This window comes from Lepidochelys olivacea (assembly GCF_965140295.1).
Source record: "Lepidochelys olivacea isolate rLepOli2 genome assembly, chromosome: 20".
Lineage (NCBI taxonomy): Eukaryota > Metazoa > Chordata > Testudines > Cheloniidae > Lepidochelys > Lepidochelys olivacea.
The window spans coordinates 18,144,810-18,157,464 of NC_140430.1; the positions used below are offsets into that span (position 1 = coordinate 18,144,810).

A 12,655-nucleotide genomic window follows, 5' to 3' on the forward strand; every position below is an offset into this window, starting at 1 on the left:
TTGGAAAGCACAGACAGCCTGTGGCTGCCTCTAGCAGAAAGACATGCTCCCGCAGGGAGGCAAAGCCGGGAGGGGGTGGGGGGAAGGGGGCGTGGCTTCTTGCAGGGTAGCCCCACCCAGTCAAGCGAGAGAAAAGTGTAAGGACTCAGAGGCCAGTTGAGTAATTGTGTGGTTTCCTCTACGGGGCTGTGGGCGTCACAGGCTCGGATACATAACCCAGGCCACAGAGGGGATGATCAGTCCTCTTCTTGCTAGGGACGGCGTCAAGTCGGCTTCTGGCTCTGCCGTCAAGTCCATAAGCATCTCCCGAGCTCTGCTGTGGACCTTCCCCCGCTCCGCCGAGAGCAATCATGGGCGATGGGGTGGTGTATCCTTCTGTCTTCGTGGTGGACGGCCAGCAGCACGGGGTCCCCTTTGTCCCGCCCATAAGGAGGAAGCGGCGGGTCTGCTGGCACAGCCAGGGCTTCCTGGCCTCTCTGGTCATCCTAGCCCTGGCCGGGGTGGCCACGGAAGGCTATTTCCTGATCCGCTTCCAGAAAGAGCTGGAGAAGACAACGTCCCAGGTTGGGGTGAGTGACCGAGAAAGGGGAGCGGGCGACGAGAGTCTTGCATCACGCATGGGCAGTGATGGGGCGGGGGGGGGGGGAATGCACGAGGGGATGGGGCAGTGTGCATTGGCAGGGGGCTCTGCGTGTGTATGTGTGTACACAGTAACAGGGAAATGAGCTGGTGTGGACTTGGAGGTGGGCAGTGCTGTGTGCTGGAATTGGGCTGTGTGTGTGTGTTGCAATGTGAAAATGAGCTGACTCTGCAAGTGTGTTGGGAAGGATCTGTGTGTGTGTACGCATGTGTGCACTGATTTGCAAAGGCACTGGTGTGAGCGTGTGTGTGTGTGTTAGGATAAAGCTAGGCATTTGCTGGGACAGGGATCTGGGTGTGTGTTTGTGTACTCGGGTGGAGTCTGGGCAGCGTCTGTGTGTTAAAATGGGGCCGTGTGTAAGAGCGTTTGGATTGAACTGTGTGTGCAGCAGAATGGGACAGTGTATATGAGGATGGAGTTGTGTGTTGGCTGGGACAGGGCTGTGCGCGCTGTGTTGGGACTGTGATTTGGAATGGACTCATGTCTGCTAGTAGGGACAGCGCAGGTTTGTGTTAGCAGAGAGTCATGCATGTGTTGACATCGGTTTGTGTGTCTGTGTGCTGTGATGGGGCTGTGTGCAGTAGTAGGGGACAGTATGTTTGTGTTAACCTGGCGTGTGTGTTGAATCAGGACTGGCATGTGCACACCTGCTTGTGTAGAACATTCTGTGTTTGTGTGTGTGCTGGGAATGGGCAGCGTGGCTTTGCTAGGGTGAGTCCGGGTGTGTCTGTGTGCTTCGACAGGGCACTGTGTGGATCTGAGTCTGTGTGTGTGTGAGTGTGTGGATTTGTGTGTATAAATGGGGTTGGAGCTCTGTGTGTGTGTGTTTGTGTGTGTGTGAAGTTGGGGTGGCACTCATGTATTACTGTGTGTGTATGGATTTGTGTGTGTGAGTGTGTGGATTTGTGTGTATAAATGGGGTTGGAGCTCTGTGTGTGTGTGTGTGTGAAGTTGGGGTGGCACTCATGTATTACTGTGTGTGTATGGATTTGTGTGTGTGTGTGGATTTGTGTGTATAAATAGGGTTGGAGCTGTGTGTGTGTAGACTCATAGACTATCAGAGTTGGAAGGGACCTCAGGAGGTCATCTAGTCCAACCCCCTGCTCAAAGCAGGCACAATCCCCAATTTTTTTTGCCCCAGATCCCTAAATGGCCCCCTCAAGGATTGAACTCACAACCCTGGGTTTAGCAGGCCAATGCTCAAACCACTGAGCTATATTACTCTGTGTGTGTGTGTAAAAAAATGAGGTTGGAGCTGTGGGGGTGTGCATGGATTTGTGTGGATAAATGGGGTTGTTGCTGTGTGTGTAAGTTGGGGTGGCACTCGTGTATTACACTGTGTGTGCGCACACCTCATAACATGAGACACATTTCAAGCCACGTTGTGCTTGTGGGTGCCCAGGCCAGCTGGTTGCAAACATTCCTTTGGAATCTCAAACTGCTCAGGCCCAGGTCCTGCTGCTGCCCCTCCTGGCGGGGTCTGTACAGCGGGAAAATCCAGGGGCTGTGTCCAAGCCCCCTCCTTCCTCCCACCCCAACAACCAACCCCCTCCACCAACGAGCCCCAAGACCCCCTGCAGAAATCTGCATTGGCCATGGGGATCACGGGGGCAGGCAGGGGAGCAGCTCGGGAAGGGGCTGTTCCTTTGGGAGTCTGAATCGCCTGTGCCCTGGTGGGTTTGCTTTTACCTCCCCTACTAGCCTGGGCTACCAGGGGAGCGGAGCCCAGCATGAGCTGGCCTGGCTCGAGCTGCCCTCACAAGCAGTGTTAGAATCTGGGTCAGCTACAGGTGCTTGTAAACTGCATCCAAACACGTGGTTCAAGCACAGAGCCAGGACTCCTGGTTCTGGGACTGGAGTGGGTTCGAGCGAGAGGGTTGGGGTGAGTAATAGGACTCCTGGGTTCTATCCCCAACTCTGGGCCAAACTTTCAAAAGTGACTTCAAAATTTTCAGGTGCCCAGCAGCCTTTAAGGCCAGCAGGGATCATTAGATGATCTAGTCGGACCTCCTACAGATCACAGGCCATTAAATTTCAGCCCAATATCCCTCTATTAACCCCAAAGATTTTAGGTATGCTGCAGCATTTCAGTCCTCAATTTCATATATGCCAAGGCTCAGACCCTCAAAGGCACTGGAGTTTGGTGTCTAAATATCTTTGAAGGTCTAGGCCCCAGCCCCTGTAACTCTAGGTGAGCCCCAGGTTCTCAGCACCCCACAGAATCAGGCCCGAGACTTCTCCAGCTGGGCAGCCAACATTATTGGCAGAATCACGAAAGTGTGTCTGTACACCCCACGTAGCTAGGTGTCTGATCCTGCCCGGTGCTGAGCCAATCACAGATCCAGTGGGAGGAAGGCAGGTTGAGCTGGTTGGAAAATGGGGGTGGGTCCACTGAAAATGTCAACCGTTTATTTGAAAAAACGAACCCTGGAAATTTTTCAGCCAAAAGCCCAAAACTGTTTGGCCAAAAGTGTTCAGGGTTTGGGAGTTGGGGTTTTTGTGTGTGTCTCCTTTCTAATAGGCTTGTATTTTGTATCCTAGGAGGAAGCAGGGGCCATCTCCGAGAAGTCCATTCAAGGTAAATCTCTTCCCCCTTTTGCGAACCCTCAGCTGCCAGCCTGCCGAAACACAGACCAGATTTTAAGAGCGTGGCTCTCCCAACGAGGGACAGATTTTTTCCAGAAGCACTCCACTAAATCACACATGTCTACACTGCGATTAAACACCTGCAGGGGGCCTGTGTCAGCTGACCCCAGCCCACGGGGCTAGGGCTGCAGAGCTGTTTCATTGTGGTGTAGACGTTTGGGCTCGGGCTGGACCCTGGGCTCTGGGACGTTCCCCTCTTGCCAGGTCTCAGACTGGGCTCCAGTCTGAGCCCAGATGTCTCCATGGCTATTTTTAGCCCTGTAGCACAAGCCCCGTGAATCGGCCCAGGCTCTGAGAAGCGCTGCTGTGGAAACACACCAAAGGGACCTAAGCCAAGGCCAGATATTCAGAGGCACCCGGGGTGCTGCACGCTGGAAAAGTCATTTGTCGGTACCTAAATGGGAACTGAGCTCTTGTAAATCAGAGCAGCCCCACCGAGTTCGCACCAGCTGAGGGGTTTGGCCGGGAGAATGAACCAACCTAACGCCGCTGCGATCTCCCAGTGCCTGACTGTGATCTCCCTTACACCGCTGGGACTTCGCCAGCGGCAGAGCGGGGAGAGGAGAATTCCTGCCTCGCGGTTGGACCCGCTGAAATAAAAACATTCACCCATTTATTCCCAAGCAGATGTGGTGGGCCAGATCCTCAGCTGGTGTAAATCAGTATGGCCCCTGTTGACTCCGGTGGAGCAATGCTCGTTTCCACCATCCAGGGATCTGGTCCAATTGACTTCAATGGAACGACATCTGTTTACCCCAATTGGGAATCTGGCCCTATTGGTTCCAAGGGAGCTTTGCTGATTTACACCAGCTTGGGATCTGGCCCTGTTTACACCAGTCGGGGATCTGGCTCTAAATTCATTGGTTCATTGATTTGCAATGAACAGTCCCACTGACCCTACCCAGAAGTGAGTTTCCACAAAGCCTAGTGTGACTCCGACACGGGGTGGGTCTAATCTCTGTTAACGAAGCCCCCTTGTCTCCACACCCCACCCCATTTCCTCTGGTTAACATCTCTGCATCAGACCTTCCACGCTAGGGACAGAGATGTGTGCGAGCACAAAGAATTGCAAAGGGTTATTTGTAATGGGTTGGTCAACCAAGGTTTATTCATAGCCTCAGAGACTCTCAGGTTGGGGCCCGTCCGTGGTTTTTATACAGCCCTTGTTGGCAGCAGGGGGAGGAAAGGAAACTTCTCCTGCGGTGTGACTCTGATGTAATGGATCGGAGCGAGCACTGGGCTACAGTTCTCCATCCATGGGAGCTTTTTATTCCAGATGGTTTTTCTGGTTTTCTGGTTTCCAACGGGAACTAATCCAGGGAAGTCCTATGGTCTGTGTTATACCAGAGGTCAGACTAGCTAATCCAAACGGTCCCTTCTGGCCTCGGAATCGATGATGCTGGAGTGAGGATCCGGGGTACCATTCTGCTCTGGGAGCATTTTGCGATGGTGTTAATGGCTGCAGGTATTTGGAGGCTGTGCAGCCTAGCGGACAGAGCCTTCAACTGGGAGACCTGGGTTCTATCCCCACCTATGCCACCGGCCTGCTGGGTGAGGGCAAGTCACTACCCCTCTTTGTGCCTCAGTTTCCCCTTCTCTATAATGGGAACAATGATACTGAGCTCCTTTGTAAAGGGCTGTGCAGTCCACTGATGAAAAGTGGTATATAAGTGAGTTAGGGATGATGATGATATTGACTTGGCAGTGGCACTGTCTTTAATCTGTTGTTGTGTTGATTATGTTGGTCAAGAGCACAGTAACAAGGTGGTTAGTGCATATGAGCACCGCTGCCCCCTGCTGGATGGTACCAGAACTGCTCATCTGTTTCATAGTCCCGACACTGTGAACAGAGATTCTCCTTCAGCTCTTTTTGGAACAGAAATTATGGGTCCTGTCCCTGCTGTTGCTGTCAGGTTCTGAGCATCTCTGTTGTGCAGCAAAGCAAGACCCAGGACAGGATGAGGTGGATTTGATTTGGGATAATGGGTGGGGGCTGGGGCTATTGCTAAGCCAGGGTGGTGGATTTTTATTACAGTAGCGCATACAGCAGTCATGGCCCAGGATCCCAAGTGCTAGGCGCTGTACAATTTAAACACAGAACAAAAAGACAGTTCCTGCCCCAGTGAGCTAACTGCTTTTAGTGGACCAGATCCTCAGCTGGCGCAAATTAGCAGCGCTTCACTGAAGTCAAAGGCGTTCCCTTGCTTTGCACCATCTGAGGTTCTGGCCTAGGAAGTTGAATAGTGGCCGGGGGAAAGGTTTGGATGGCTCCGCAGACAATGGCATAAATATTGTACCGGTTTGCCCAGCGTCGCAGCCGTGCTCCACAAAAGAACCACATGGGACGTGCAGGCCCAGGCCCTCCTCCTGCAAAAACGCTTCCCCCTCACAGAAAATCTCTTTTGAGCTGCTAGGGGGATGGGGGCTCTGACACATGGCTAAGCAGTTCCAAATCCATCCAGCAGAGGACAGTGGGGTGCTAGACGGTTCACTGCGATACAACGCGACGCAGCATGTTTGCCTAGCGCATCCGCCCCTGCAACTGCTTTCCGGGGGGGAGGCTTTTCAGAGATAGGTGCAGTGAAGCGGGCGGGGGGGGGCCCGCGGTGTGTGTGGAAACGAGACAGAAAGGAAACAGAGAGAGAAATTAAATAGCAGTCCCGATGAAAGTGCAGGCTAGACCCAGCGCGGGGGAGAGTGGAAGGAAGTGGTGACGGGGGGGGGGGGGTGCAAGGGCGGGTGAATGGAACGGGGGTGTAATGGAGTGAGTGGGGGGGGGCGTGATGAGGTTGCAATGGAACAAGGCAGATGGGGGGGAAGATGAATGTGACATTACTAGGGGGTTTGGGGGGGACGCAGGGTACCATTGCTTTACATTGGAGGGTGAGCCCCAGTTCTGATCCGGGGTGCTGCTCTGCCTGGCTCCATTTGCAAAGTTCCGACCCGGAGCTGGGTTCCGATCCAGGCCCATCTCCAGAACTCAGCCCCGGGAAGCTCTTCCCCAGCCCACGCTGGCCCTGGGAACAGAGGACTCGGAGCTGGGCTGATCTCACAGCTGGGCCTTTGTTTGTTTGTTTGTTTCATTTGCAGACAGGAAACTTCACGCTGAGAAGCCAGCAGCTCATGTCTTAGGTAGGTTGAAGTCCTGCATAAGTCCTGCATAGTCTGCTGCCTCTGTTGTGAGGGGCGTCTAGTCTAGTGATTCGAGCAGGGGGCGATGGAGTTAGGGGTCCTGGGTTCTATTCCCAGCTCTGGAAAGGATGTGGGGTCCAGTGATTAGAGAAGGGGGGATGGGGCCAGGACTCCTGGGTTCTGTTCCTAGTTGTGGGAGGGGAGTCAGGTCCGGTGATTAGAACAGTGGGGGATGGGGCCGGGACGTGGGGTCCAGTGATTAGAGCAGGGGTGGGGGATGGGGCCAGGACTCCAGGGTTCTTTTCCCAGAACAGGGGAGATGGGGGCCAGGACTTCTGGGTTCTCTCCCTAGCTCTAAGAGGGATGTGGGATCCAGTGATTAGAGTTGGGGGGGGGCCAGGACACCAGGGTTCTGTTCCTAGCTCTGGTAGGGACGTGGGGTCCAGTGATCAGAACAGGGGAGATGGGGGCCAGGACTTTTGGGTTCTCTCCCTAGCTCTAGGAGGGATGTGGGGTCCAGTGATTAGAGCGGGGGGGGATGGGGCCAGGACTCCGGGGTTCTCTTCCCAGTTATGCCTCCTTCTGGGCTGAGACCCAGGGAGGGAGCTGAGGCCTGACGTGTTGTGGGCATTGTGTTCCCCAGGTGCGGCCTTCACCACCTCTGGGAACGGCTCTCTGCAGTGGGAACACAGTAAGGACTGGGCTTTCCTGCATGATGTGGGTTACCAGGGCGGCTCCCTGGTCTGCATCAAGCCTGGCTTCTATTACATCTACTCCAAGATCCATCTCATGGCACAGAGTTGCTCTCAGCAGGGCCAGAATTCTGTCATCTATCATGGCATCTATAAGAAGACCCCCAGGTATGTCGAGGAGATGAAACTTATGGAGAACCTGATCCTTTACTGCGATGGGAAGGACAGCGAGTTCTGGCGGCAAAACAGCTTCCTTGGAGGAATCTTCCACCTGGAAGAGGAGGAGCAGATTTACGTCAAGGTGTCGCAGAGACAGGTGCTACAGATCAGAGATGGCACCAGGTCTTATTTTGGCACCTTCATGATCTGAGCAGGCCCTTCCCGGAGCCACAACTGATGGCTTTTGGATTGAGGCCCTGTGCTTTTTAATCCGCCACTGATGTGGTTTTCCTACGTCACTCTGACCCAGCACCCCCTAAAATATTGTTGCACCTTGCCGGTCTAATATGCTCCCCAGGCTGGATCCAGCTCATCATGTTAACTTCCGAGGCTGGTCACAGAGCTCGGAAGAGGAAGGGTGGGCTTCCAGTTGAGGCGTTGTACTAGGGATCAGGACACTGGGAGCCAAGTCCTCGCTCTGCTACTGACTTGCTGTGCGACCTCAGTCCAGACACTTTTTCTCTGTATGGCTTGCTTTCCCCGTCTGAGCATAAACATGCCACCTCACGAGGGTATCCCGAAGCTTAAGCTGCATGGAGTGCTTTGGACAGAAGATACTCTGATAGGCAGTGGTTAGGTCCGCGGGAGGTCACTGAACTGGGAGTCAGGACTCCTGGGTTCTATCCCCAGCTATGCTACCCACCTGTTGTGAAACCACGAGCAAGTCATCTTGCCTCTCTGTGCCTCCATTTCCCTAGCTGCAAAACAGGGACGATGGTTCTCCCTTTCCCTTGTGTTATAGGTCATACTGCTGTCCCCCGACTAGCTGGCCACTGTCCCTCTGTCAGGTCCGGCGGGTTTTCGAATAGCTTTGAAAGCCGAGATGAGCTTTGAAAGTGGAGAGGCAAAGAAACTGGGTACCACAAGGGACATTTCGCCTCAAGGTCGCCAAGGCCGGCCGACCCTCAGCTGCTGTATGTCAGTATAACTTCAATCTTTATAACTTTAATCTATAACTTCAAACTCAACTTCAATCATTCCATGCTTGTTTACGCCAGCTGCCAGGGTGTTGGTGGGAGGAAAGTGTATTTAATTGGCTTGCAGTTCTGCTTAGCAACTGATGGTGCTTGATGGGGTCAAATCCTGCAGTTCCCTTTGCTCATGGGGAAGGCCCTGATCCTGATCCGGGCACGTCCCTTTGAGGGTCTGGCCCGAGGAGTCTTCCCCAAGAAGAGCTGCAGAGAGCCATCCTGTCAGCTGGTGCAAATCGGCGTCGCTGCCATGGAGCAATGCCAGCTTACACCTGCTGAGGATTGGGCCCTTACTATTTAGCCCTGTGTCTCCGACCTTGGCAAGAACGGGCCTGGTTCTCCTCTCACTCGCTGCGGTGTTAATCCGGAGGAACTTTGCGGAAGCGATACTGATGTAAGACTTACCCAAGGGGAGAATCCTGCGGGAACGGGCCCAGAACTCCGGCCGGGAGACCTGAGCGTCGATCCACTGGAGTCCGTGAGGCGAAGCTGATTTCCGGCCACTGGGGCTGTGACCCGGCTCCCCCCATTCCCTGCTCTGCGCTACGTGCCGTGAACGTGCCGTGTGTGCGCCTATTTATTTTACAATGAGTATTCCCTGATATTCAGGGAGCAGCTGTATCTAATGGTTATTTATCCATTACCCCAGGGCCACTGGGTATGTTTGGGGGGGGGGGCAGAATTTTGATTTTTATTTTGTTTATAATTTGATGGATGATATTGGTGTTTGTTTTAGGCATTTGTAAAAAAAAAATATTGATTTAAATGTTCACAGTTGTGCAAAATTACAGGTAGCTTTTCCCCTCCTGTTCTTATTGGTTTCAATTTTCATAGTTGGGGGACACGGGGTGCGGGGGGAGGAGGTAATTATTTGACAAAAGTAGGGGCTGAGATTTCAGCTTCAGTAAAGCTTTATAACTGTTCAGCCACAAATGGTCAAACATCCCGGGTCAAAATATACAAAGTAAATGGCCTGAAATCAAACCCCAAAAAGTTCGGCATTTTTTCTCACTTTGCCCATCTGTACATTTCTGTGATGAGCAATGGAAATATTTGTTGTCATTAGTTTGTGGGCATGTACGGTGAAATTGATGTTTACTGAGGCAGATAAAAATCGAATCCTTCCAAGCCTTGGATGATGCCTCCCTAGGGGAGACGGGAGGCTGAGGGGCCTGTCTCCCACTGGACTGGCCACACACCCCCTTACCCTTAAAGAGCAGGCCCCCCTGCTACAGACCCCTCTGCCCTTCTTTCTGCTCCCGCGAGGGCAATGTTTGCATGGATCACAAAGTTGCATCGTTCCCTACCTGAGTCCAGAGCACTCTGGGGGCTGCACCGGCGCTGAGAGGTGCAGGGCGGCGAGATGCCGGGAGGAGAGTCCGAGATGAGCGCAGGGATTCTGGACTAAGAGGCTGCAATGCCTGGGTCCGGGAGGAAGCGCAGTCTTACTATGATAGTGCCTGGGAGTTGGGATTCCTGGGTTCTAGTCATGGCTCCGGGAGGGGACCGGGGGGTTAGAGCAGAGGGTCCTGGGTTCTATTCTCAACTTGAATAAGGGCTCTTGGGTTCTACTCCCCACTGTGGGAGAGGAGGGGGGTCCAAGACCACAGGAGCTGGGGGGGGGTCAGGATTCTGAGATTCTGTTCCTAGTTCTGCCACTGGTTTTACACATAATCTACCTCCCTGGGCCCGATCCGGTTTCCACTGAAGTGACTGGCAAATCTGCCATTAAGTTCAGTGGGAGCAGGATTGGCAGGGGGGCAAGCTGTGGGGTTAATCGGTGTCTGTAAAGCCCCTGGAGCCCCCCAAAGGGACAGAGCAAAGACTGGCCACTGCTGAGCTTCAAAATAGAATGAGTTCTCTCCTCTGCCCTGTGCGATGCGACTGCTCTGAAGGAAAAGTCCCTGCATGAGCCCTAGGGCCAGACTCCCGGCTGGTGCAAATCGGCCCTTGCTCCATTGGAGTGAATGGGGCCAGATCCCCCTTGCTGGTGTAAATCAGGGTAGCACCACTCAGGTCATCTGAGGATTTCCAAGAGGTTCTGCCATTTTTTTACCCCACCGCCAGCAGCCCGGTGCCTCATTCTCACTCCCACCGGAGCAAGGGTGGCGTAATGCCCCTGGAATGACACTGGTGTCGATGGGAGCAGAATCAGGCCTTGCATCTGCTCTGGAGAGGTAGCGTTCTCATCCCCTGGTGTAAATACGAGTAACTCCGTTAGAAAACCGTGGGGTTAGATTGTCTGATCTGACTCAGGCCCAGTGAACCTCCAGCCACTTCCAAGAGTTTCCAGCATCCTAGCTGGAGTAAATCAACATAGCTCCGTTGACTGGGCCCATTTACACTAGCCTGGGATCTGACCCCTGGGTCCCAAAGCACCCTGGGACTAACCTGACCTTTTATTCAACTCAAGGTTTCAGTTTTATTTGATGCATCAGCTTCTGCTCTCGGTGACACCGGTGTGCAGCTGGAATGACTCCACTGAAGTCCATTTATAACTGACAGATGCCAGCATAACAGATTTACACCTGGTGTTAGTGGGAGAGCAGAATTTGGCCCTCAGTCTAGAGGGTTTGTTCACCTCTCTGGGGTGGGCCACACGGCAGGTATTCCACCGCACACAGCAATGCTCCATGGCAGTTTCGGTTAGGAAACCAAGAAGAATCCAAATGACAGGGGACCTTTTAAAGAGGCAGAATGGAAAGACGTGGGGTGGCATTTGGCCAGCGTGCACCCCGGCGAAATGCACCGTAGGAATGTTTAATGACCACAAGCGGTCAGGAGCTGGGTTTTACACCTCCCCCGAACTGTAGCGTCTCTTGCTACCACACTGGGGCCCCGGGTTCTGCAGTGACTCAGTGGAAATCACCCACCCCGGCTTTCTGTGCTCTCTGTAGTGGTCTCCCAACCAAGCATGTACAAGGTGGAAGCCGGCTGAGTTAAGGAGAGCCTAGCACTGAGGCTCACGTCCCGGGGGACCAGTCCTCTGCCTCCACCATGGAAGCAAACTGACCTGGTCTGGGCCTGCACCCCGCTCTCAGAGAGTGCGCTAACGGGGCAATCAAACAAGCTAGCGCAGGGCAGGGTCTGCACCGCTACAGACTCAGAGCAAAAGGCTCTTATGGCTTAGGTAAAGGCTGTGAAACGGGCCTCCCAGGTTCTAGCCCCATCTCTGGAGGAGGAGTGGGGTCTAGTGGTTAGAGGAAGGGGGCGAGGAGTTAGGATTCTTGGGGTGCGTTCCCAGGGATAGACAGCATAAGTCCCTGTGTGTCAGGACTCCTGGGTTCTCATTCTGGCTCGGGGTGGAAGTGTGAGCAGGGAGGGAACTGGGAACTCTCCTTCAGCAGGGAAGCAACATGGCCTAGTAGGTAGGACTGGGTCTCAGGAGACCTGGATTCTATTCCCAGCTGCACTGCTGGGCAAACTTGGGTAGGTTGCGTCACCGCTCTGCGCCTCAGCTTCCTCACCTGTAAAATGGGGATAATGACACTATGCTTTGAGAGCTGCTGATGAAGTGACTAGCTCCAGTGCAGGAGGCTTTAGGGAACTGCGGATGATGGCTAGAGTCCCCACTCCAGACCTGAGGGCAGAGTAGGTGAGAAGGCACTTCCTGCCCGGTCCACGGTTTTCCGAGATCCGGAGGTGCCAGAGATGAGAAGCCCGTTATGCACCAGGCCCCTGCCTGGGATGGAAATGCCCGGCGTCAGCTCTCTCACACACGCATGCTTATCTGGCCCCTCTAGGTCACACCACATGAGAACAGGAGGATTTCCTGACTGCTGCAAGCCGTGGCCAGATACGGCTCGGCTGGGGAGGGCAGCTCTGCATCAGCTCCTGCAGCTGGAGCTCAGGGGCTGTGGCTCAATGGCACTGAGAAGTGGGGCATATGGACACAGCAGGGGGAGCGCCCAGCTCAGGGGGAGAATGGCACGAAGCCAAGTCATGGTGCCCCAAACGCCCACGTCTGACTGCAACAGCCCATCACGGTCGGCTGGCCCATTGCCTGGGGTACCAGGGCAGCTGGTCCTTTGAGGGACAGGAGGTCTAGAGCTAGGGAGCCCGCCTTGTGTGGCAATTAAGAGGGCTGCAGCTAGGTGACAACCTGAAACACCTGGCCCTCGTAAAAGGGCGGGGAAAACTCCAAGGGGGAAAGCACCACCCAGCGAGGTGTAGCGTGCTGCGCTTCTGTGGAAGGACTCCAGGGAAAGAGGCTCAGATACTGGACGCTAACCCTCTGGCATCCTGAAGAGGAGCCCACATGGGGGTGAAAGGACTTGGGGGTTGTTTGGCTTTTAGTTATCCTGAACTCTGGGAGTGCCCCCGCTCCCCGAGCCACATGAATCTCCGGGAGAGAC

At 54.1% G+C, this 12,655-nt stretch overlaps 1 protein-coding gene across 1 annotated transcript; it reads left to right on the forward strand.

Moving 5' to 3' along the window:
• Positions 1 to 350: 350 nt before the first annotated feature.
• TNFSF14 (TNF superfamily member 14) lies at positions 351 to 7,480 on the forward strand (the record flags this gene model as incomplete). Its single annotated transcript, XM_084609836.1, has 4 exons — positions 351 to 569; positions 3,182 to 3,218; positions 6,377 to 6,418; positions 7,062 to 7,480. 4 exons carry the CDS (start codon positions 351 to 353, stop codon positions 7,478 to 7,480), a joined length of 717 nt encoding a protein of 238 aa, XP_084465962.1.
• Between the last annotated feature and the right edge of the window lie 5,175 nt (positions 7,481 to 12,655).